Raw genomic sequence first — 22,684 nt, 5'->3', positions numbered from 1 at the left:
AAAACAGACAGTATTCTTCAGAGGAAATCACTGTATAACCTCAAAATCACCACCAAACACATTTTTGTTAAGACAAATCTCTTACGATGCAAAGTTCTCTTTGGAAATGATAGACGGTGTGTGGTCCAAGCTAAACAGGAGAGGGGCTATCTGGTTTTTAAACGACAAATAACAATTTGCTCATGTCAGGAAAAATAAAGGAGGAAAACATTAATCTTTCAAAAACATCCATGAACTCCTACAGAGTGGGCTGGATCACATCAGGAATGACATCTGTCATCCTGGCATCTAAAATAAAGAAAAGAGGCGCATTCTTTTCATAATTACCATAGGTGTCAAGTAACAAAGTACAAATACTTCGTTACCTTAAGTATACATTTTGGTTATCTATACTTCACTGGAGTAATTATTTTTCAGACGACTTTTTACTTTTACTCCTTACATTTTCACGCAATTATCTGTACTTTTTACTCCTTACATTTTAAAAACAGCCTCGTTACTCTATTTCATTTCGGCCTTTAAAAAAAAACTATCCAGTTAATTGCTCCATCCGGATAGAGTGAATTTGGTTGTGGTTGTTTCAGATGTTCTTGTCCAGTTTTGTTCTTACATCCGTTGCCCTCAGATTCCTGCAACTAAACTTGGATGTACATTCTATATATTTCCATACAATAAAGGTTAGGATAAATGATAACATGCCTCTGAAGTTTGACTTTTTGCACCATTACAATACTTATAGGCAACTATTCATATCTTCTGCTCTCTGAAACACACGTTAATGCTCAATAGTACACATATATGGTTCTTTAATATATTTGCATTATACTAAGATGCATTCATTTTCAATGGCTTTTGTTCTTAATGGCTTTTTTCCCCCTTACATTACTTTTACTTTTATACTTTAAGCAGTTTTGAAACCAATACTTTTATACTTTTACTTGAGTAAAAAACTTCTACAGGAGTGTTTTTAAACTCTAGTATCTATACTTCTACCTGAGTAATGAATGTGAATACTTTTGACACTTCTGATAATTACATAATTCACAGATCAATCTTCAGAGTAGGAGGTTTGTATGCTGGTGTGAAATGAACAGTAACAGTGAGGGGCAGGATGATCTCGACACACCTCTCAAGGCTGATTTATGGTTCCGCGTTACACCAACGCAGAGCTTACGGCGTAAGGTACGCGTCGCGCGTAACCTACGCCGTAGGCTCTGCGTCGATTTAACGCAGAAGCATAAACTAGGCTTGAGCGTCGGTGACACCAGCCTCCAGTGTGAGCAGCAGCCACACTGGCAACGCTTTCACCATCAGGAGATCAGCGAATCATCAAGCCCTGAAAGCAACACAAACATGGAAACGTGACTGGATGCTGATTTAAATTACAGTAGGTAATGCACGATTGATTTCTTTTTTAAACCAGAAAGCAGCTCTTTCCCATGCTGGGACCAGCTCGTTGCTGGGCACCGTTAGCTACTAATTAGCTTTATGTTTTTTTTAAACACGGACTGCCAACTTTAACTCGCTCCGATAACCACCACTCAGAGGGAAAATGAAGCCCTGAAGTTAGTGTTTTTTTATCTCGGAGAACAAGTGAATGGTGATACTACTATTGAGTAATTACAGCGGCATTAGTTGCTGCATTAGTTGCTACAAGTCATTAGCATTGCTAACTTCACTGCATGTGAGCTAAAACAAAAAAACAAACAGAATAAAACATTTACAGGACGGTTAAAATGACACGCTGTCATCACTTGGTTTCATTGAAGCCGAGGTCAGACACCAGATCTCCGTGGTTAACAAGTTAACAAGTGTAATGAAACATTAGTCTGTTCTGTGTAGCTGCTACACGTGCTCCGCTCACTGAGACTGCTGGAGCTGAGACTGGAGCTGCTCTGGTTCAGCCTAAAGCCCGTGGTACAGCAACAGTCCAGTTTATACAAGTTTTTCCACGGTAGTCAGAAGATTACTTGGGCGTGCGTGTCGGTAAAGTTACAACTGAGGGAACATCTGCACGTCACGTTACTTTTCTAGTAAATGTGGTGCTCTCAAAAAAATAGTTATTTTTTTGCTCTTTGCCAGAGGTGTCAGAAGTATTCACATCCATTACTCAGGTAGAAGTATAGATACTAGAGTTTAAAAATACTCCTGTAGAAGTTGAAGTATCAACTCAAGTTTTTTACTCAAGTAAAAGTATAAAAGTATTGGTTTCAAAACTACTTAAAGTATAAAAGTAATGTAAGGGGGAAAAAGGCCATTAAGGACAAAAGCCATTGAAAATGAATGCATCTTAGTATAATGCAAATATATTAAAGAACCATATATGTGTACTTGAGCATTAACGTGTGTTTCAGAGAGCAGAAGATATGATGACTAGTTGCCTATAAGTATTGTAATGGTGCAAAAAGTCAAACTTCAGAGGCATGTTATCATTTATCCTAACCTTTATTGGAATGTACATCCAAGTTTAGTTGCAGGAATCTGAGGGAACGGATGTAAGAACAAAACTGGACAAGAACATCTGAAACAACCACAACCAAATTCACTCTATCCGGATGGAGCAATTTAACTGGATAGTTTTTTTTTAAATGCCAAAATGAAATAGAGTAACAAGGCTGTTTTTAAAATGTAAGGAGTAAAAAGTACAGATAATTGCGTGAAAATGTAAGGAGTAAAAGTAAAAAGTCGTCTAGATAACCAACATTTCTACTTAAGTAAGGTAACGAAGTATTTGTACTTCGTTACTTGACACCTATGTACATCAACAATCCATTTTTCCAAGTTTTTCCACGGTAGTCAGAAGATTACTTGGGCGTGTCGGTAAAGTTACAACTGAGGGAACATCTGCACGTCACGTTACTTTTCTAGTAAATGTGGTGCTCTCAAAAAAATAGTTATTTTTTTGCTCTTTGCACATCACACAGCATTATAACAAGAATGAAATGGATGTTACACCTTCAGCATCTGCAGCTGGTTAGGCAAGACAAGGCAAGTTTATTTAATGCATATAATGCATTAAATAGCATATAATGACTGTCTGAGGATACTGCTGAAAAAGCCCAGGACTAGCAGTGCTAGTAAACTCTTTAGTGACTCAGGGCTAAGCACTTTACAGGCTCTCTTGAGGAACCTGATGTTTAAGTTTATGTCTCGACTTGATGAGTCACAAAACTGTATTATATAATGAAGCTCACAAGCCCCAGGTGCAGTTCGGTCAGATATCAATCATATCTATGGAAACATTGGTATGGGTGCCTTTTAAGACTCTCATGAATAAGAGTATGTTTGTATGTGTTTATGCATTTGTTTTTTTATTTTTTATGTTGTATGTCTTGCTATTGGGTCTAGAGCCTGTAAATAAGTTTATACTATTTGTATAGCACAATTCAACACAAGGTAATTCAACGTGCTTTACATCAACATTAAAAGCAGCAAGACACAATTAAACAGTAAATAACAAATAAAATTATAAGAAAAGAGGTAAAATAATAAAAAGCACAAGTTGTTAAAAAGTAAGGGCAGTAGAGTACAGCAGATAAGTATTTAATTTAAGAGTAGGCTTCAGTAAACGGTAATGTTTTTAGCCCTGATTTATTTTTTGTGATTAAATGTTTTTATTTATCTTTCATGATTTTCTTATTATCAACGGTGGCATCCACAATGATGTTAAACAAACATTAACACATATTCTCACCCCCTTCCAAACCCACCCCTTGGACCTAAGCATTCGATGAAAACAATTGATAATAAAGAAAAACAGAAAAAAAGGTAATAGAACAAAGGACAAAATAAAACAAAGGCAAAACATAATAATATCAAAAACTGGACAAGGATAGCTGCAACAAGGTAGTCCCACAGTGGGAAAACAGTCCATCTCCTTTTAGTGGGAAAAGAAAACTCAGTAACTTTGACAAAGTTAATCATCATCAGTAAATATGTAATTTTGGTCTCAATGTCTCAAGCTAAGAATCATTTTCTAAGAACTGTACCGATTTCTAAAAACCTTAGCTTCAGATCATTACTATTGCAATTCAAATATCCCAAAAGTCCCTTTACAACCAAAGTTTGAGCTTTTTTGCTCCTCTGAATGAAACCGTTCACAATTATTTATCATTTTTGTGTACTTTTAAGTAGACAGTGGTGATTTTACCAGCTTGAACCAGAATAGATCCATTACAGTACAACATGGATGAATATGAGCGGTGTGGAGAACAAAGTCTCCCCTATGGCAGAGCTTATTTATCAGCAGGATCTGCTTTTATTCATACCTAGGAGGGATGTCCTGCTGTCTCACATGTTTTGAATAGAAAATGACAGTAAATGGACTGTTTTTCTTTTCTTTGTGTAGGCCAGAGGTACAAGATGAGTGTATTTTAGAAAAAGTGGGGCTCAGTGTCAGCTGGCTGCACTGATGATTTAACACAATTTTTAGGTGAGTTCATGACTTTCAGGCTCACTTTTACTTGATTTATCAGATATTTGTTGACCCTGCATCGTTCATAGGTGTTCATAGGGTCCAGTTAAGGGTTAAACAGGGTGGGATCTGTATTTAAGAAGTCAATGGAGTGTTTGCAGGGTAAGATCTCTTTTTGCCTGTTTCGGGAGCGTGTTTGTAACGAAAGCTTTGTTGTTTGTTGTACAGAAAGCTTTTGTTGATAGTTGACTCATCAGTTGTCACTCAACAGTCCTCTTTGTCATTCCCTTAATTCACAAGTACCCTTTGTGCAAAATTGCAAGTAAAACAGCAAGACAAACATGTTTTCTGTGCTGTTTTGCGTATCTCATGTTCTGCTCCATATCAGAATTCGTTGTTATTCAGAAACACATTGTACAAAATGTAGGCTTTGTTTGTATGCTACGAAGTGCTGAGTGTAACATGGGTGGGTTTCCTGCATTTTCCAGCTCTGAAATTTCTCTGGTTTATGCAAGTGGGAAGTTCAGTGCCTTTTTGACTGTGTTTAGAGTTTCACCGTCCTGAACCGAGGAATAGTAAACATGACTGTGGCCAATGCAAGGTCTGGCTCAGATAAGCCATTCAAAATAACACGTTGATGAGCGTTTTTTTTTTTCTTTTTTCTTTGCACTGACAATGTTAAATTGTTATATATCAGATTTGACATTTATTTGCCTTTTTGACTGTTTTTTGCCCACTGTCTTGAGATACTTGTTTTGAGTGTGTCTTTTTTTCCCTCTTGAGTAAACAGTTATTACACACTCAGTCTTTCATAGTAACTAAAATAATTTCATTGAACTGTGACAGAGCTAGATTCACCCGAAAGACGAAACAGAACGGGTGGTAATATCTGCCACTCAGCTGGAAGTACAGAAGGAGATGTGGTTTACATGTGATGGTAGCTGATTAATCAATCCACAAATTCTGTTTATTCCAAAGTAGATTGTTGTTATACGGCTTCATTTTCCTGTTTCTGGCTTTTAAACAGTGCTGGACCAATCATATGGAACAATTCCTTTGTGGCGGTCATATTTAGCAGATGCTTTTACTGTAAATGTCTTGCAACTTTCAAGCTTCAGTGCAGTAAGAAATCATCTGATATGCATTAAGTGATAAATCTATTCCAAACAATTAAAATAGCACAATATAAATGGATGTTACAGGTGTAAGAGATGAATCCTGATGGCATCATATACACTTTTTTGAGACTTTTTTCTTACCAGTGGATGTGTAAGCAGTAAAAAAAGCACATTTTTTGGATATTCTCAGAAAGGTTTTGTTGAAATATGTAACTAAATAAAATCAAATATGTGCATTTTAGGTACATTCTCCCATGTAAGAGGACAGTTCAGATTTTCCCAGTTAATGCAACTTCTGTGTCCTCAAAAATGCAACAATAGTGAGAGGTGTAAACTCAGGTGGACAGAATCTGCTCTTTCTTCTCCAGTTTAAAACATGCCGAATCTTTTGCTGGCTTTCAAAAATGCTTTGCAAAGAAGTAGCTTGTTCTGTTGTGACTTTCACAACTTCACGAATATAAAACCAGACTAAGTGCTTCCATTAAAGCCATTTACTTTACTATACCAAGTGACAACTTAGCAGAAAACATTAAGCCAGGTCCCTGTAAAACACGTTTCATGCTTTTATCTTTGATGTCATTGGAGTAAAAGCAACCTTTAGCATTTAGGGCCAAAGACCTTAGCTGTTACAAAGGTAAATGTAAACGCCGCCTCCCCCCCAAAAAAAAAAGTTGAATGGAAACCACCATGTAAAGCTGGCATACCATAACGCTGCTGTGCGTCATTTGAGAGTGAAGTGCCGCAGATGTCACTGGTGCTGACAAGCTTGTATACTTGGCCTGCGTCATGGATCTGACACACAAATGTCACAAGAGATGAGGTAAATAACTTTGTGCAAGCACTTGTGCAAGCATTTTATTTCCTCTCAAGTACGGTAGTTTTGGAAATGTGAAAGGGTTGGTGGCATATAGGTGAGATGAAACTGAGCAACCGGCTACTAGTCACTTAGCTGTGTTTAGGATTATATTCTCAACAATGTTTTATAATGCAGGTCCACAATAAATGAGGCTTGTGGAAAAAAGGGCTGTTTTTGTTTTATATTGTTTTAAATGTTCATCCTTGCTTAAGAATGGAAGTATCGGATGATAATCCTGAGAGGAACGCAGTGGTCAAGGAGGAGCATAGGGCTGAATTTGGATATCTGGTGCAGCAGACCCCTCAGTAACCCTGGAGGCAAACATTAGTGACTTACATTAGTTTTTGGGACATGTTAGCGTTGTTGCTGCAAAATAAATTAGTTATATTCTTTGCAAGGTGGCCCTTTGATTCATGATTCTTGACTCATGCATTTGTCCCGCAGTGTACGTTTGTTTTGTTTAGCTAACATTTGTGCAACAGATTTCAAGGTCAAGGGTCACTTTTTGTCATTCAAATAGCTGAGATGCATTTCTTGGTCTCCAGCCATGCAGCAGGTACTGGATAACCTGAAAGAGCTGCCATCAGGCACAGGGACGAAGGATATAGACCTCATCTTCCTCAGAGGCATCATGGAGAGCCCCATCGTCCGCTCCCTCGCCAAGGTAAAGCACACACTCATCAATACTATTACTGCCAACTCTACTTTACAAGATCATGTTTACCAGTTGTGCAGCGTAGAGCTTACTAACCCAGGTCATCAAGGTACCCTGTGTTTTTGTGTTTGATGTTAAAAGAGATTTAATTTAGAAATAAGCCAATACCTCGTCCTTGTTCATTAACTTGCTTTTCCCCCGCTTATCCATTGTTTAAAATCACTCGTAGGAGTTTTCATAGCAAAGTGCGCTGTATCGCTGTCTGTCACAAAAATGAATCAAGCAAAGGTTTTGTAAGCTCTCTTAAGTTGGACAGATTAATGCAGTGGTAAAATAAAGCTTTTTCCACTTTGCTTAAGTGAAGCCTATCCCTGATAAGACCAAGAAAAAGTAATGCATGCTTTTGCCACCTCACGGTTAGACTACATTACACACTGTATGTTGATGGATATCCATCTGCTCTGCTTCAGACTTTTAACTACCCCCGAGAAGCGTGATCATATCACTCCAGTCTTGGCATCCCTCCTTTGGCTCCCCATCCGATCCCAAACTAACTGTCAGATTTTATTGTTGACTTTTAAAGTTTTAAATGGGTTGGAATCCTCCTGCACATGCATACAGCAGTAAGAGCACTGTGGTTAAGCATCCAGTTGTTTCTGGATGCTCAAGATTAAAGCAGAGAGGTGATGGAGCTTTTGGCAGCCTCAAAGCTATGGAATGGCTTGGCTTTTTCATATTCACACTGCTCAGACTTTTAGTTCAAGTCACTGTTAAAAACACATCATTTTTCTCTTTGGCTTTCGGTTCTGAGTAGCATACAGATACTGGACTGTACTGCTATTTTGATTTTGTTGTTCCTTTTAATGTTTTCTATTATATCATCCTATTTTAAAATCAAGATTTTTTTTTGTGTGATTGTGAAGTACTTTGTTTAACTTGTTTTTAAATGTGCTATAAAAATAATTTTGACCCTGACTTAGGGTTTATCTCACTCATGACCATTCACATTGTTTCCAAATAAATAGTAAATATATGAGACATCAAAACCTAAATTTAGGCTCAAGCAGTAGTTTTTAGACAACCTTTGATCACAGTAAATTGATTTAAATTTTTCTTTTGTACTTTAATGAGGTTGACAACACCACAAGGGAATGATTATGTAACAAAACCCAGAAAAAAAATCTTGTGCTGATTGAGGTCGAAAGACTCATTTCTATTTATAGAATGTTTTGAAAGAAAAAGTGTCACAAAGGTGAGCTCTCGTCCTCATTTCCAACAAACAGATAACAGCTTTTCCCTGAATACTGGCCCCAATGACAGGCCCGGGATGTAGGATGAGAGGAAAGTAAAAATATGAAAGTCTGTCATAATACATTAATACACATGCCAGGAGAAAACCTTCAGCTTTTGTCCGTATTAGTTATTATTACACTGTGTTACTTTTTTATCAGATGGTCAAAAACACTGGGTCCATCCTAGTAAATATTGCAACATGGTTTTGGCATAGTTGACTGTAAGCTCTAAATTTAAATATAAACTTAACATGAAGCTTTTTTTTTTTTATATCCTGCTTTCAGGTTTTATTTCCCTCTTTCTCCCTTTAACACTTAACCACAACTAAAGCTCACTTTTAGTGTAACATGGGGGGTTTACTACCCTCTCATCACATCTCACCACCACAAAAAACCCCAAAACAAAACAAATCACACACTTGCCAATGAAAAAATCCAATTAGTGGATTTCTGTATAAAAAAGAAATACATTTCTTTGTTAAAGTCTGTTATATCATGAAGTAGTCATTAAACCAGTGTTTGACAAATCAGTCATAGTTACTTATAAATTGTACTAGTATTGTGTTCCCAAATGTCTGGAGAGCAATCGTTCATTAAAACCATAATTCATCAGTCTAACTATAATGTGCCCCAGTCCCTACACAACTCTGCATTGTTTACACATACAGGCCCATGAGCGCCTTGAAGAAGTGAAGTTACAAGCGGTGCGGGATAATAACGTTCAGCTGGTGGCAGAAATCCTGGAATCCCTCAATCTCCTCCAGGAAAAGGATGCTGCTGCTGCTGAGCTTGCCCGGATCCTTCAGGAGCCTCACTTTAAGGTATTCAAATTCCTCAATGCTGTCACTGAATTTGGAAAGCTTATATATGTAGGAGTGGATATTGCGTAAAAGATCAGTTTCCTTGCCACATTTAACACATTATGACATTATGGCACATATATAAGGTGTAGAAGGTTTAAGCTTTTCAGATATTTTCTTATATCACGTTTCCATTTTCCAGTCCTGGTGGACTGCTTTCTGCTGAGCTTTAGAATTATAATTTTTTTTAAACTAATGGACTAATTGGTTAATATTTTCATCCACTTCCGCTGTGCTGCATCAGAAGATGGAGTTGTCTTTTCTTATTTCAATAGCCGAATTGAGTGATATGAGTAAAGTCACAGTGACAAGGCTGTCATCTACTTCATCTGCTGTTTTGTTATGTCATTACTGGCTTTGTAAAGCTTCACGTTGACCTGTGCAGTTCGTCTGTCCCTGGCTCTATTATATGGCTGTGAGGGTAGGAATAAGACCAATTTATCCTGTTCTTTTTGTCAGCTGTTAGTCACTGCTGGCATGAACAAAATGAACCACAAAGTAATTCACATCTTGTTTGGAGCAATTTTATGAACTCCATGGTGAGGTGCAGGTCATTGTTTTTGTTGTTTTGATGAAAGAAACCAAATGGTTTCAGAGCCGGTCATCTTTCATGACATTCTTAAACTCAACCAGATCTTTTCTGTTTTGACTTTTCTTTTTTCTTCTTCTTTTTCTTCTGTCTCAGTCTTTGATAGAGACTCACGACAAAGTGGCAGCAAAGTGCTATGAATTACCGCACAATGAAGTTAACAGCAATTCCCTGTTGCCAAGTTCCCTCATGCCAGCCGATGCCGTCAGGGTGATTGGCATCCAGAAGAAAATGGGCGAACCACTGGTAAGTTAGCCAGGTATTTATGCCAACAACATTTCTGCTCAGGAAACATTTAACACTCTTTATTGGCTGTGAAATGCTTTTTACATTTCTCACTTTATTGATGATCTGTTAGGAAGTAGTGACTCTGTTTTCATAGAAAAACCCTTTAACAGAAAGAAAGAAATGGGTTTTCCCTGCAATTATCAAAAATATGGTTCCCGATTAACTGATTAACTCACTCTTTCAGGGGGTGACGTTCCGCGTAGTGCACGGAGAGATGGTGATCGCGCGGATCCTGCACGGCAGCTCGATCGACAGGCAGGGCATGCTCCACACAGGGGACGTAATCTGTGAGGTAAACGGGCGGGAGGTCGGGACCAATCCCTGCGAGCTCCAGAAGCTGCTGAGAGACTGCAGTGGGAGCATCACCCTGAAGGTCCTGCCGAGCTACAGAGATGCACCGTCACCACCACAGGTGAAGACATTTAATAATCCACCAGGAACTTTCTTCTGTCAGGAATTTAACAACCTTTCCCTAATGAATTCAATCACACTGTTGAGTTTTATTTTTTGTCATGTCCAGTCATAAACAATTGGAGCCGAACAATTTGGGGAAAATATCTAATTGTTCTGCTATATAATATTCTTTTAAAATATTATTTCAAGGTCAAGACCAGAGTAACTTCTGTGTGCCTTTTTTGCTACTTATTTATTATGTGGTTACCTGCTTTAACACATGTGGCACATGTTCATTGCAAAATACACCAAATGAACTGTGTTTTAGCTTAAAAAAATCAGTTTATTTGTCAAGTAGTCCTCCATACAATCCAAGTCTAGAAGTGGATTCAAAGAGATTTCTTTTTCTCCCGATGTTGTCGATCGGTAACAGCGTAAATGAAGACCACGGGTCCATAGGAATTTTTACGCGCTGGTTATTATCGTTCAGGATTGACCAGGGATTCAGTGAGGGCTGCCTGACCTTGCTGCCCACAGAATGCCAGGCTTTTGAAAACTGAGCCCACAAGGCTCTATTAATAACGTCACACACACACACACACACACACACACACACACACACACACACACACACACACACACAAGGACGTAAGCCACTCTCATAATTGGAGCAGCCTCCTCCAGTCACCACCACTGTAACAGCCACACGCAGCAGCTGACACTGGCCAGTAGTATGTAAGGTTATGTCAGGCACTAACCTTTTTGCCAAGTGGTACCAAAGGATCTTTCTTTTCTGCTGTGCTGGTATGTGCTCGTAGGTTTTTAGTTGCACTACTTTTCCTGCTCGATGTGACCGGCGCATCCGGCATGCAGGTCAGCTGATACCATGTGGTGCATCAGCTGGCCTGCACGCATACTCCATGTGGCCTCGGGGCATTCCTCGCTCTCTAGTGAGTGGCTGTGCGTGCCCACTCTAATAATATCTGAATGTAATGTAAATCTAGAATAGGGTCATTAACGGGGTTATGGCGATGTTCATGTTAAAATAATAATGTATTTTTACATCATCAATAGCTGAGGAAATGCACCAGACTGGACTGGAAAATTAGCAAATATCAGAAGATATAAAATGTTAAGAGTTTTTTTTTGTGAGCGACAAGGATGGACAGGAGTAAGAACAAATTAATCAAAGGAACCATCGGGTTTAGACGCCTAGTAGAACAAGTAAGAGAGGCTAGGTTGAGACGGTTTGGACACAAAGAGGTGAATACACTGTCAGAGGAATGCTGAAGCTGCAAAGTTGGACGAAAGGAAGAGATTCCTGAATGTGGTTAAAGGGGATCTGCAGTGAGGCGTGTGAGGGGGAAGGATAAACATGCGGTGAGATGGACTCGAATGATCCGCTGTGGTGAGCCCCTAAAACTAAAGCCAAAAAAAGAAGCAGAATTGATTACTTTGACCTTTGGAACTTGTAGAAAGATTGAAGGTTTTCTTAAGTTCTGTTTTGCATGTTTCTTTCCGTCATAATTTTCTTTGCTGTCTCGTTCAAACTCTTAACTGCAGGTTTTTGTGAAACCTTACTTCAACTATAACCCGACCGCAGACAACTTGATTCCCTGTAAAGATGCAGGCCTGGCCTTCTCCAAAGGAGACATACTTCATGTTGTCAATAAGGAAGACCCCAACTGGTGGCAGGTGAGTGGGTGCAGCCTGGAAACGGTGACAGCTGAAACCTACAAGAGGCTTCTGAAGAAATAGAAAGCATGGAATTACATCTAAACCAGATGTCTCGTTTCACTGCTCAACTATTTTGGTTTCCATACAGGCACGCAAAGTTGTTGGTGGTGGCGCCGGTCTCATTCCTAGTCAGTTTTTGGAGGAGAAGAGGAAAGCCTTTGTGAGAAGAGACTGGGACAGTGCTGGTACAGGTCAGTACAACCCACGCCCCACAGAAAACACTTACTTGCTCTCATCAAGCCTGCTGAGTTTGGTGTTCGTGATAGTTGGAAATCACTGGCCTTAAATGCAGTGAATCTAAATGTTGTTGACCCCCCCCAGAACAATTAGGTTGTTTTTAGTTGTAGATGTATTGGATCCAAAGCATAAAGGCCAAAGACATATTTTTAAATTCACTTATAGACCTGGGCATGCACACTTCATTCAGAAATAAAATATATTCTAAGACAAAACTATAATAGATAGTTTAGTCAGTCAAAAACATTTTTTGAGTGTCTGAGAGTCACTGGTTTAGTGTTTGTTTCTGTGTCTCAGGGGTGCTCTGTGGGACTCTAACTGCAAAAAAAAAGAAGAAAAAAGTCATGTACCTCACTGCTAAGAATGCAGGTGTGTATGACGGCAGATTCAAATTTTATTTTACTTTTTTGATTCAAGAAATGTTATTTTGAGTGCATCAGTGACAATACAGTTTTCATGCAGCCTGTCTGTTGCCTTGAGCAGAGTTTGACCGTTATGAGCTGCAGATCTATGAGGAAGTAGCCAGGATGCCTCCATTCCAGAGAAAAACACTGGTTTTGATTGGAGCACAGGGAGTTGGGAGGCGGAGCCTGAAGAACAGACTCATCGTCATGAACCCTCTGCGATATGGAACCACTGTCCCCTGTGAGTGTGGGCGACGGGCAACCAGAAACAAATGACTTTTCTGCGCTCGACTTCCTGCCTGGTTACGTGTGATCTAATTGCTGAGTTATTTTCTTCAGTTACATCACGGCGCTCAAGAGAAGAGGAAAAAGATGGCCAGAACTACTGCTTCGTGACCCGAGAGGTGATGGAGAAAGACATCAAAGACAGCCGATACCTGGAGCACGGCGAGTACGACGGCAACCTGTACGGCACCAAGATCGACTCCATCCACGAAGTGGTGCACGCTGGCCGAACGTGCATCCTAGACGTCAACCCTCAGGTCAGACGGACACACTTTTAACCCTAACCCACACGGAGCGGTTTTCCTACAGCCTTTATAACAACTCTACGTTCTATTCACAGGCCCTGAAAGTGTTGAAGACTGCTGAGTTTATGCCATTCGTGGTGTTTATTGCTGCTCCTGAACTGGATACACTAAGAGAGATGCACAAGGCCGTTGTCGATGCAGGCTTGACAACCAAACTGCTTACGGTGAGATGATTCAGGACTCCTAATGGCCTATACAGGGCTGTCTCAGAAAATTTGAATATTGTGATAAAGTTCTTTATTTTCTGTAATGCAATTTAAAAAAACAAAAATGTCATACATTCTGGATTCATTACAAATCAACTGAAATATTGCAAGCCTTTTGTTGTTTTAATATTGCTGATTATGGTTTACAGTTTAAGATGAAGATTCCCAGAATATTCAAATTTTTTTAGATAGGATATTTGAGTTTTCTCAAGCTGTAAGCCATGATCAGCAATATTAAAATAATAAAAGGCTTGCAATATTTCAGTTGATTTGTAATGAATCTAGAATGTATGACATTTTTGTTTTTGTAATTGCATTACAGAAAATCACAATATTCTAATTTTCTGAGACAGTCCTGTAAATGGTGACGAGATGCATTCTTGTGGAATGGTTATCTATGTTTTTCATACTTATTGAAGGACTTTTTCTGTAACAGGAGAACGATTTAAAGAAGACTGTGGATGAGAGTGCCAGGATCCGCCGGGCCTACAGTCACTACTTTGACCTGACTATTGTCAATGACAATCTGGACAAGGCATTTGACAAGCTGCAGGATGCTGTGGAGCGGTTGTTCGTAGAGCCGCAGTGGGTTCCCGTCAGCTGGGTCTACTGACGTTTTACCTCCACCTGGACAGAAGGACCTGAGCTGCCAGCTGCCTGTGTGATTTGGGTCTCGCACAAAGCTCCATCAGAGTCACCTTAATCTGAATTGCCAGATTTCTTTCTAGCACACTATGCAACTCTGAACACACAGGAAGTGTACTTATTTATTGGCAAATATTTTCTATGAATATTTTCAAAAGGAATAGGGGGGATAGTGACTCTTGGGTCGCATTGTTTTTAAGCATACAGTTTTTGCTATTTCCCCGTTTAATTGCAAATGTGTTTGTGAGATCGGGAAATTGTATTTATTCAACAAAAGTGAGGGCTCGCTCATTCACAAGTATGATACCTCAGTGTTTACAGTGCTTCATCTCATTTTACTAGTGCAAACTTGCTCAAAGAAGTGTCTTTTGAGACCTCTTTCTCTCTTGAAAGTGACATTTATTCCCCAATATCTTTCCAGTTCAGCTTTGTGAATAGAAATGTCTCGCCAGTCACTGTAAAATGTTACACAGGAAAAAACAAAAAGCAATACTGTAGTTGTGTTTACCCAGCGTTTCTCTCTCACTCAAGCACAAAGGACCTTTTAATAATGAAACTAATTGTTTTTTTCAGACGTATGGAATAAGTGCATGACTGTTAGACCCATGAATTATATCCTTTGTGTTCGAAAGAGAAATTTTCCACAGGACTCTCACAGGGTACTGCATCTCAGTGAACCATCCCTTTTGATGTGATATTACCAAAATGTAAGTTTTAAATAAAATTCATATTTACCTATAATAGTATATTTTACAAAATTTCAAATAAGATGTATTTTCAGATGTCAAATAAATAACTGGTGTTTTCTAATGTGTTTTTTTTCTTTTAGCAGAATCAACAAATAAGACTATTTGAAAGATGTCAAAAAGACAAATGCTGAATTCATTTGATGTTTTTAATTGTTTATTTATCCCCTTACACTGTAGAAATGAACATTTGAAGGGAGATTAACACCTTAACGATACATTTGTAGGGAGAACATTTGTATGAAAGAATGAACATCATGATTCAGTTTATCAAAATATTAACATAAAAAAGTTCGAATGATCTAAAACCTCTCTGAATGTTTAACAAAACCGGCTTCTTTATATTAAAACCCTCATATTCATACCATTAATTTTTTTTAAAAGGTTTGTTTTATCCAAACACCTCAAACTAACCTCCAAAATACAAAATACACTTGAAAAGATAAAAATAAATTCAGTAGGAATGTTGATTGTCTTTTTTTTTTTTTTTTTTTACATTTTGAGATTTTATACAGACACACATATATATATATATGTGTGTGTGTGTATCAGAGTCTAGTCTTGCCTTACTGGCTGCCTGAAGCCAATAAGGCAAGACCCCTGATGGCGATGCAGAGGACCAGAGGATGGTTTCCTGGCTGATGTATGATTTCTGCTCGCAGCACATCTGTATCTTTCGTCAGGGACACATTAGAGGAGGCAAACAGATGTTCAGTCTTTTTGTACATATCCTCTGTCAGTGCTGCTCTGCTCAGAGTCACCTCTCCAGTTCCTGATACACACTCCACCTACAAGATAGGAAAACAGTGAGCAGATCAATGACATCTACTATGGGTTTACAAGAATTCACACATAGAATGTTGTATGGTATTAATTTTGTTTAAAAAAACTCACCAGCAGCTCCAGAGTCTGTAATGCTGTGGGGTTGCTGCATGATCTCAGGACAGCGAGACTGCCACTTGTCATCTCTGTCAGATAGAGTCCCAGATACGGGAGGAAAAAGAAGCAATAAAAATAAAAAGTTTAATAAAATTTGCTTACAGTAAAACTATTACCTAAAACATTTCTCCTCCAGAGGTTGGGATTTTCTTGTACATTGAGGATTTATGGCAATAAATGCTGCACAGATTACAGGTGTACTCACGCTCCAGAGCGCTGGTAATGAGATGAAGGGCTGCCAGGACTGATGCTGACCCGCTTCTCTGAGTCGGCTCCACCGCACCAGCCTGCTCCAGCAGATCCAGCACTGCTTTGATGTTCTGTTGTTGAGACTTACTAAATGCACCATCGTCCAGGCCAGGTTTCTTATCCAGACACATGTTCTCCAGCTGACACAGAGAAACACGTGCATTTATTGATGACCTCCTGCTGCTAACTCTGTGACCTCTTTGTCTCAACTTACCACGTCCTGGAGGGCACTGATGCCGGCCGAGTCCTGCATAAGTTCTGTGATTCGCTGCAGCAGAGCGGACCGGATGGATGCAGGGAGAGCTGAAAGCAGCTGGAAATTATCTTGTAGTTGCTCCAGGTCTGAGGTTGGAAAAATACAACGGCAAATGGTCATATATCAGTCACTTCCAAAGACATATCATTTACATGCCATAAGTTCAAACGTCCATTATAATTAGGCATAACACACATGCTTTGTACAGAGGTTGACCGTTGACTCAGAATGAAAATCCTGTCGCTACAAATGCATGAATGCAGCCTGAATCATTTATTGATACCATTTTCACACCTTATCAATACACGTCCACCTCCAGGCCAGCTATTGACTGAATTTCTCCATACAATAATTATCACGGCCCAAATAGCTCAAGTTCCAAAGAGAACTATAACTATGCATTTCACATAAAACTCGCTAGTTTGCACTGTATGGATAATCACATGGTTGTACCATAAAGGGGATCATATAACATCGGTCGAAGCGTGCGTTTACAAACTCTTATTTATAGCGTTCAGATCTTTCAAGACAAAGCAGGGACTTTAATCTCCAGAGGCCCCTTGTGAAATGACGCACCGACATGTTTTTCATCCCAATGGAAGAGAGGAATCTGGGGAGAGAGGTTGTTTACCCTGTCGTAGGAGGTTGTTATCATGTACAGCTCCTGAAACGCCCACAAGGTGTTTGACGGGTCCATCTGTATCAAAACCTCCTTTGGTGCCCGACATCAGACACAGCGCTGTGAAAAATACAAGTTAGAGTTTAAACACAGCCAAGAGTTTCACGTTTTCTTTGTTTGATATAAACGATTTCTTACTGAAAGTCCCATCCTGTTTGACCTCGAGCTCTAGAAGTCCATAGGCTAGTGTGGTGTGGGTTGGAATCTCCATGGTAACGTTACTGTCTTGATTCAAACTTGCAGTTTCCTTCAGTGAAACCTGAAGAAACAGTAATAACACAGGAACAGCTGAGACAACGCACGCAAACTCCAACAGAATTCACGATTTTCAATCAAAATAGCTGAGGAAGATAATACATTTACAAAAAACTGGTGGGTTTGTATCATATATATATAAAAAACTGCAACAAAAACTATGTTCCGATGGGCATTCTCAGAGTATGGAGGAATACTGATTTGAAAGATCATGGACAAAATAAACGAGTATGGAATAATATCCCTTGTACCATCAGCTCATCAATTACAAAGTTATCCATATATTTTATTTATCACCAATAACATGCTGTCAACTTAGAATAACTACAAGCCCAGTCTGTTCTTTAGGTTCTTTAAATGTAATTGGTACATATATCCATATGATGTGGGAATGTCCAGGTGTTAACTCCTTTTGGGCGGCAAGTTGTAGATAAGTTATCTGAGATAGTTGACCTCCATATACCTTGTCTTCCTAATATTATACTGTTAAACGATGACTCGTCTTTCACTCTAAATAGAGTTGAGGAGAAAATATTATTTTGTGGACTAGCAGCAGCAGCTAAGAAAATTCTAGTCATGAGATGGAAAACTCCAAATGTTTTGGAATATATGTTCATTATTCATTATTTTTGGATGTACTGTCTTTGGAACTCAATTGTGCGATTACACGGCGCAGCAAAAGAAACTGTAGATGCCTTATCTAAGGCAGTGCAGAAAGCACGTCCTCTTTTGTAAAAATGAGTTGGATGTAATTGTAATGTGTATTTTTGTGTTTTTTCTATTTTTTGTTGGTGCTTGTTCTGTTTTTCATATACGGATTGTGTTTCATGTAGTATTTAAGGTAAGTCTGATAACGCTTGAATGTATTTTGTCAAGACAAGAAAGGAGGAGGGTGGGTGAGGGCGGAGAGATCAGTTGCAGTCATTGGGTGGGGGGTGGGGGGTTTCAGTGCACATTATAATTGCTGTGCATCCTCTTGATAAATTTTATACTGTTACAAGTATATGTTTGAAATGTTGATGCTCCTCTTGAATATTGTTTGAAATATTTTTTTTTCCTCATTGTCATCCTACCTCGCATGGGTTAAAATTACTTTGAAAATCAGTAAAAAGTTGGTCATAAAAAAAAAAAAAAAAGCTGAGGTGCTTTGAGGGATTTTACTCTGCTACTGTACAACCAGAAATAATAACTAAAATAAAAACCACGATTGGACTGTTTCACTATAAAGAGCATGAAAACACATCTGCAGCACACATTGATGTTTTCTTTCTCTCTCAAATCAAGGGTTCAAAATCAGCCCTAAATGAGAGCAGAAATAACTGAAGAGGAAGTTGTCCTCCCTCCCCCAACACACACACACAAAGAAAAAGCATAATCTGTCAGATTGATGGGACACTGACAGAACAGTGGTGTTAAAACAACCACTCCAGCTCGCTGATGCACAAATGTTACTGGAAAGAATATTGTGAGTTTCTGTGACGATTTCCCCGACTGTACCTTATGGATTCTCAGTCCGAAGGGGCCCAGACTCCCTCCACACTGGCCGCCCTGCTGCACCTCCTCTATGACAGAACACGGCTGAGTGGTCACAATACACTCTTTCACGATCCCAAATAGCTGCTTACGCTTCTCCTTCGTCTGCTGGATCAGACAATGGGACATGTCCAGAACCCTGAGACAGAATATTACAAAGACTCAACTTTATGTATAAAGCACTTTAAAAACAACACAGTTGACCAAAGTGACCAACAATTGGAGAAAAAAAAAGTAAAACATGTAAAACAAATGTAAACATAAAAGCATAAACAATAGTTTAAAACACTAAAACTAAGATCTGAAACTGATTTAAAAGCCAAAGCGAAAAAGTATGTTTTAAGGGAGGATTAATGGGATGAGAAGAGATGGTTTGCCTTATATGTAAAGGTAACTTGAGCCAGCGACTGAAAAAGTGCAGTCACCTCTAAGCTTCCTCTTAGTCTTAGGGAATACTAACAATAACTGATCTGCAAACCTGAGGAGCGTGAAGGAATGTATGGCTGAAGCAGGTTAGACAGGTGCTTTAGAACAAGATCACATCTCATCCTCACTGGAGATAATGTGGTTCTTTAAATGAACATCATGCACATATTTTTTGGAATTGCGAAAAAGTGAAATCTTTCTGGAAAGATGTACATTCAGTTCTGACAAAAGTACTTGGGTATGAGATTCCATTGACGTGTACTGTCTTATACTTGTGTCACATTACAACGGTAGTGCAGTTAGAGGATCGCTGGTTGGTTAAGACGCTCCTTACAGCTGAAAACCATCACTAGAAGCTGGTATAAACCTGAATCGTCTACTCTAAAACAGTGGCTGGATATTTTGAAGAAATATGGACGACGGAAAGACTGACCCATATCCTGGGTTTGAGGGAAGGGCTGTTTGAGAAGAGATGGCAAAAGTGGACATTTTATCTAGAGAAAGCATAAGGATGCGGACCTCTTTTTTTTGTTTTCCCTTTTCTTTTTTGGATAGATTATTAAAGGTGCTAACCCACAAGTTTATGCTCATGCTTTTCTACTTTTTATTTTTTTTGTTTGTTGCACGGTGAATATACAGATAATCTTTGTAATCTGGTAAAAATGTGCAGTTGTAATAACCTGAAAATCCAATAAAGACAAAGTGGAAAAAAAAAAAAAAAGAACAAGATCACAGACACATTTAAAAACAATTAAAAGAATTTTAAGATCAATGTAAACTAATTGGGAGCCACTGAAGTGATGCTAAAATTTGAGCAATATGTTTGTTTTCTTGCGGAAGGAAATATAATGAAAAAAGAGAATAGAACCCTGAGGTACTCCGCATGTGAGAGGTGTGTGGAGGATTCTGCAGCTCCAAGACGGACACAAAACTCCTCTCAGTTAAGTAGGATCTGAACCAGCTTAATCCGACCCCCCGAATGCACACCCAGCTCTCTAGGTGAGACAGGACGATCTGATGGTGGACTGTATCAAAGACAGCACAGTGACCAGCATCTGTGGCTAAAATAATGTAATTAAAAATCTTCAACAGAGCCAATTCAGCGCTGTGGCATGTTTTAAATTTCAACTGGAACACCTCAAGAATGTTGTACTCTTCTAAAAAAAGTTATCAACTGCTAGTTAACAACTTTCTCACGAACCTTAGAAAGGAAAGGGAGGTTAGAGATGGGCCCAAAGTTTAAAGGTGTGGAAGAATCTAAGCCAGGTTTCTTAATCAGCGGTGCTTGCTTAGAACCTGAGGGTACAATCCCATTAACTAAACTGCCATTATGGCATACTTACATTTGTCATTCATGCAGCCTGAGAAGTGTGTAAAGTACACTGTGTCTCATGATTATTTTTGTAGTTTTTTTAATTGATTTTAACTGTAAAGCACTTTGGTCAACAGTGGTTGTTTTAAAAGTGCTATACAAATAAAGATTGATTGATTCAATTGACTTATTAGTATGAAAGATTAAAATTTTTCTTTTTAGCGAATTGGTTTCTTTAACCATTATTCACAGAAAAACTTTAACCCTTTACCGATCCTAGAGCAACTTCATTTTAGAAGTTAATATTCAACAGGGCCTCCTGTGAAACTTTATGGTTGGACAAAGATCACTTCTGCTGATTACAGATGTCAGAGAGACTGAATGTCAGATGGTGTTTACAGTGCAGAATGATATTTGTAAAGCTGTCAAACTCGTCCGTGTATTCATGTGGGGGGAGCTGACCTGCCTTTGCAGTCTTTCAGCAACTTCTGCACATCCACTTCCTCTTTCTTCAAACTTCCAAAGGAGGACTGGAGTTTGGAGGAATCGTTCCCCTGCAGGCTGATGTTAGAACTGGCAAAACTGGCATCCACACCTCCTTTAATGTGGTCCCCAAATGTGCCGCTGTACTTGATAAAGTCTGACTCCATCACGACTGTGAAAAGTGAGACAGATATATTTGAAAAGTGAATATCCACCGACCGCATGTGTCTGGGATCATTTCAAATGCACTCACTGGTATTAAGAGTTTTCATACATACCTGGCTTTATTGGTTGGTCTCCTGTCAGCAGGTCACTGAGGTTAAAATCAGTTGGATGATACTTGGGCTTCTGCCAGAACCAGAAACGCTTCTGCTTCACCACCACTGTCAGATTACCGATGGTGTCATTCAAACTGGAGACTGGGATCAGAAAACCCCCGTAATCCACCTCCTCCACAAAGTTTTTGGTGGCCACGGCAAACATCTCCCAGCTGGATAAAAGCCTGCAGGCAGTGACAGAAGAGACAGAAGAGGAGACCGTTCACTCATCAGCCAGAGACTGGGCAGAAAAGAGACATGCCCCAGGCTGAACATGGATAAAAGGTGGAGCAGCATAAATTCCTGATTTTTTACGGGAGAGAGGAGGAAAGAAAACACCCCATACTTGCACGCCAGACAGTGTATTTTAGCATAACACATTTTTAAAGCAATATACCCGAGAAATTTCTACTGAAAAACAGCTGCATCAGTGAAGGCACCGCTCTTTGTTATTATGACCGAAATTGAAAGTGTATCAATGGCATCGTAAACGCATCACACATAAATACTAAGCGTTTTTACCGTTTCTTCTGAAGTCTTAGTTGTGAAGCCGGTGGGAAACTTTGTGTAAGTGTGCCGGTGCCGTCAGTTATGTAGTGGAGGGAAGAGCTTTGTCTGTTTTGCAGAAGCCTCACCCTCAGACTCCCCGCCCGCTCCGCTCAGCTGGCCGCTGTTCGGAGGTGCTGCCCCCTAGTGGCGGAGCCACGACATCCACTTCCAGGATATATAACCCCTGCCCATTCTATATACTGTATACAGTATCGATATATATATATTCGATATATATCTGCGAAAACAAGACATCCATGGATTATAACCAGTACTCGAGTTGTAAAAAAAAAATCAGGGGGGATGGTGGATTTTATCATATGGGGACAGATAATTTGTGCTGATTACAAATAATATAATATATAACAAACAACAGCACTGACCAAAACACCTGCAGAAATACTGCAGGAATGACATAGCAGCAGTTAAATGCAGCCTTCTGTAAGCTTTAAATATCCACTGGGCTTACATCAAATACATCAAAACACTACAATAAAAAACAGTTTTCTGAACTTATCAATATGCATCTGTCCTTCACAGGATAAGTAAAATGGATCACTGCAAAAACTCAAAATCTTAACAAGAATATTTGTCTTATTTCTAGTTAAAAGGTGTAGTTTTAGTAAAAAAAATCTTATTACACTTAAAACAAGACT

The 22,684-nt window shown here is 39.1% G+C and overlaps 2 protein-coding genes across 5 annotated transcripts; one reads left to right on the top strand and one right to left on the bottom strand.

Moving 5' to 3' along the window:
* Positions 1-1,257: 1,257 nt before the first annotated feature.
* On the top strand, positions 1,258-15,094 carry pals2a (protein associated with LIN7 2, MAGUK p55 family member a). 4 transcript variants are annotated; one of them, XM_061716682.1, is made up of 12 exons: positions 1,258-1,387; positions 6,934-7,052; positions 9,004-9,156; positions 9,881-10,030; positions 10,257-10,484; positions 12,029-12,160; positions 12,291-12,393; positions 12,737-12,808; positions 12,923-13,084; positions 13,183-13,385; positions 13,469-13,597; positions 14,076-15,094. In XM_061716682.1, the coding sequence occupies exons 2-12, from the start codon at positions 6,936-6,938 to the stop codon at positions 14,250-14,252; spliced, it is 1,626 nt and encodes a 541-aa protein (XP_061572666.1). In that variant the 5' UTR covers positions 1,258-1,387; positions 6,934-6,935; the 3' UTR covers positions 14,253-15,094. The 4 variants fall into 4 exon arrangements, with proteins under 4 accessions (XP_061572666.1, XP_061572668.1, XP_061572667.1 ...); XM_061716684.1 differs by having other exon boundaries at positions 6,909-7,052; XM_061716683.1 differs by having other exon boundaries at positions 1,258-1,391.
* A 75-nt stretch (positions 15,095-15,169) lies between these two features.
* gsdmeb (gasdermin Eb) lies at positions 15,170-22,121 on the bottom strand. The gene is made up of 10 exons (XM_061716681.1): positions 22,002-22,121; positions 21,441-21,664; positions 21,142-21,334; positions 18,906-19,080; positions 17,292-17,412; positions 17,106-17,213; positions 16,433-16,560; positions 16,175-16,358; positions 15,925-15,998; positions 15,170-15,818 (listed from the first exon to the last, which is right to left on the bottom strand). Exons 2-10 carry the CDS (start codon positions 21,643-21,645, stop codon positions 15,597-15,599), a joined length of 1,410 nt encoding a protein of 469 aa, XP_061572665.1. The 5' UTR covers positions 21,646-21,664; positions 22,002-22,121; the 3' UTR covers positions 15,170-15,596.
* Between the last annotated feature and the right edge of the window lie 563 nt (positions 22,122-22,684).

This window comes from Cololabis saira, chromosome 3 (assembly GCF_033807715.1).
Source record: "Cololabis saira isolate AMF1-May2022 chromosome 3, fColSai1.1, whole genome shotgun sequence".
Classification (NCBI taxonomy): domain Eukaryota; kingdom Metazoa; phylum Chordata; class Actinopteri; order Beloniformes; family Belonidae; genus Cololabis; species Cololabis saira.
Note: the sequence above shows the minus strand (reverse complement) of the source record. Positions and strands in the feature narration are given on the sequence as shown.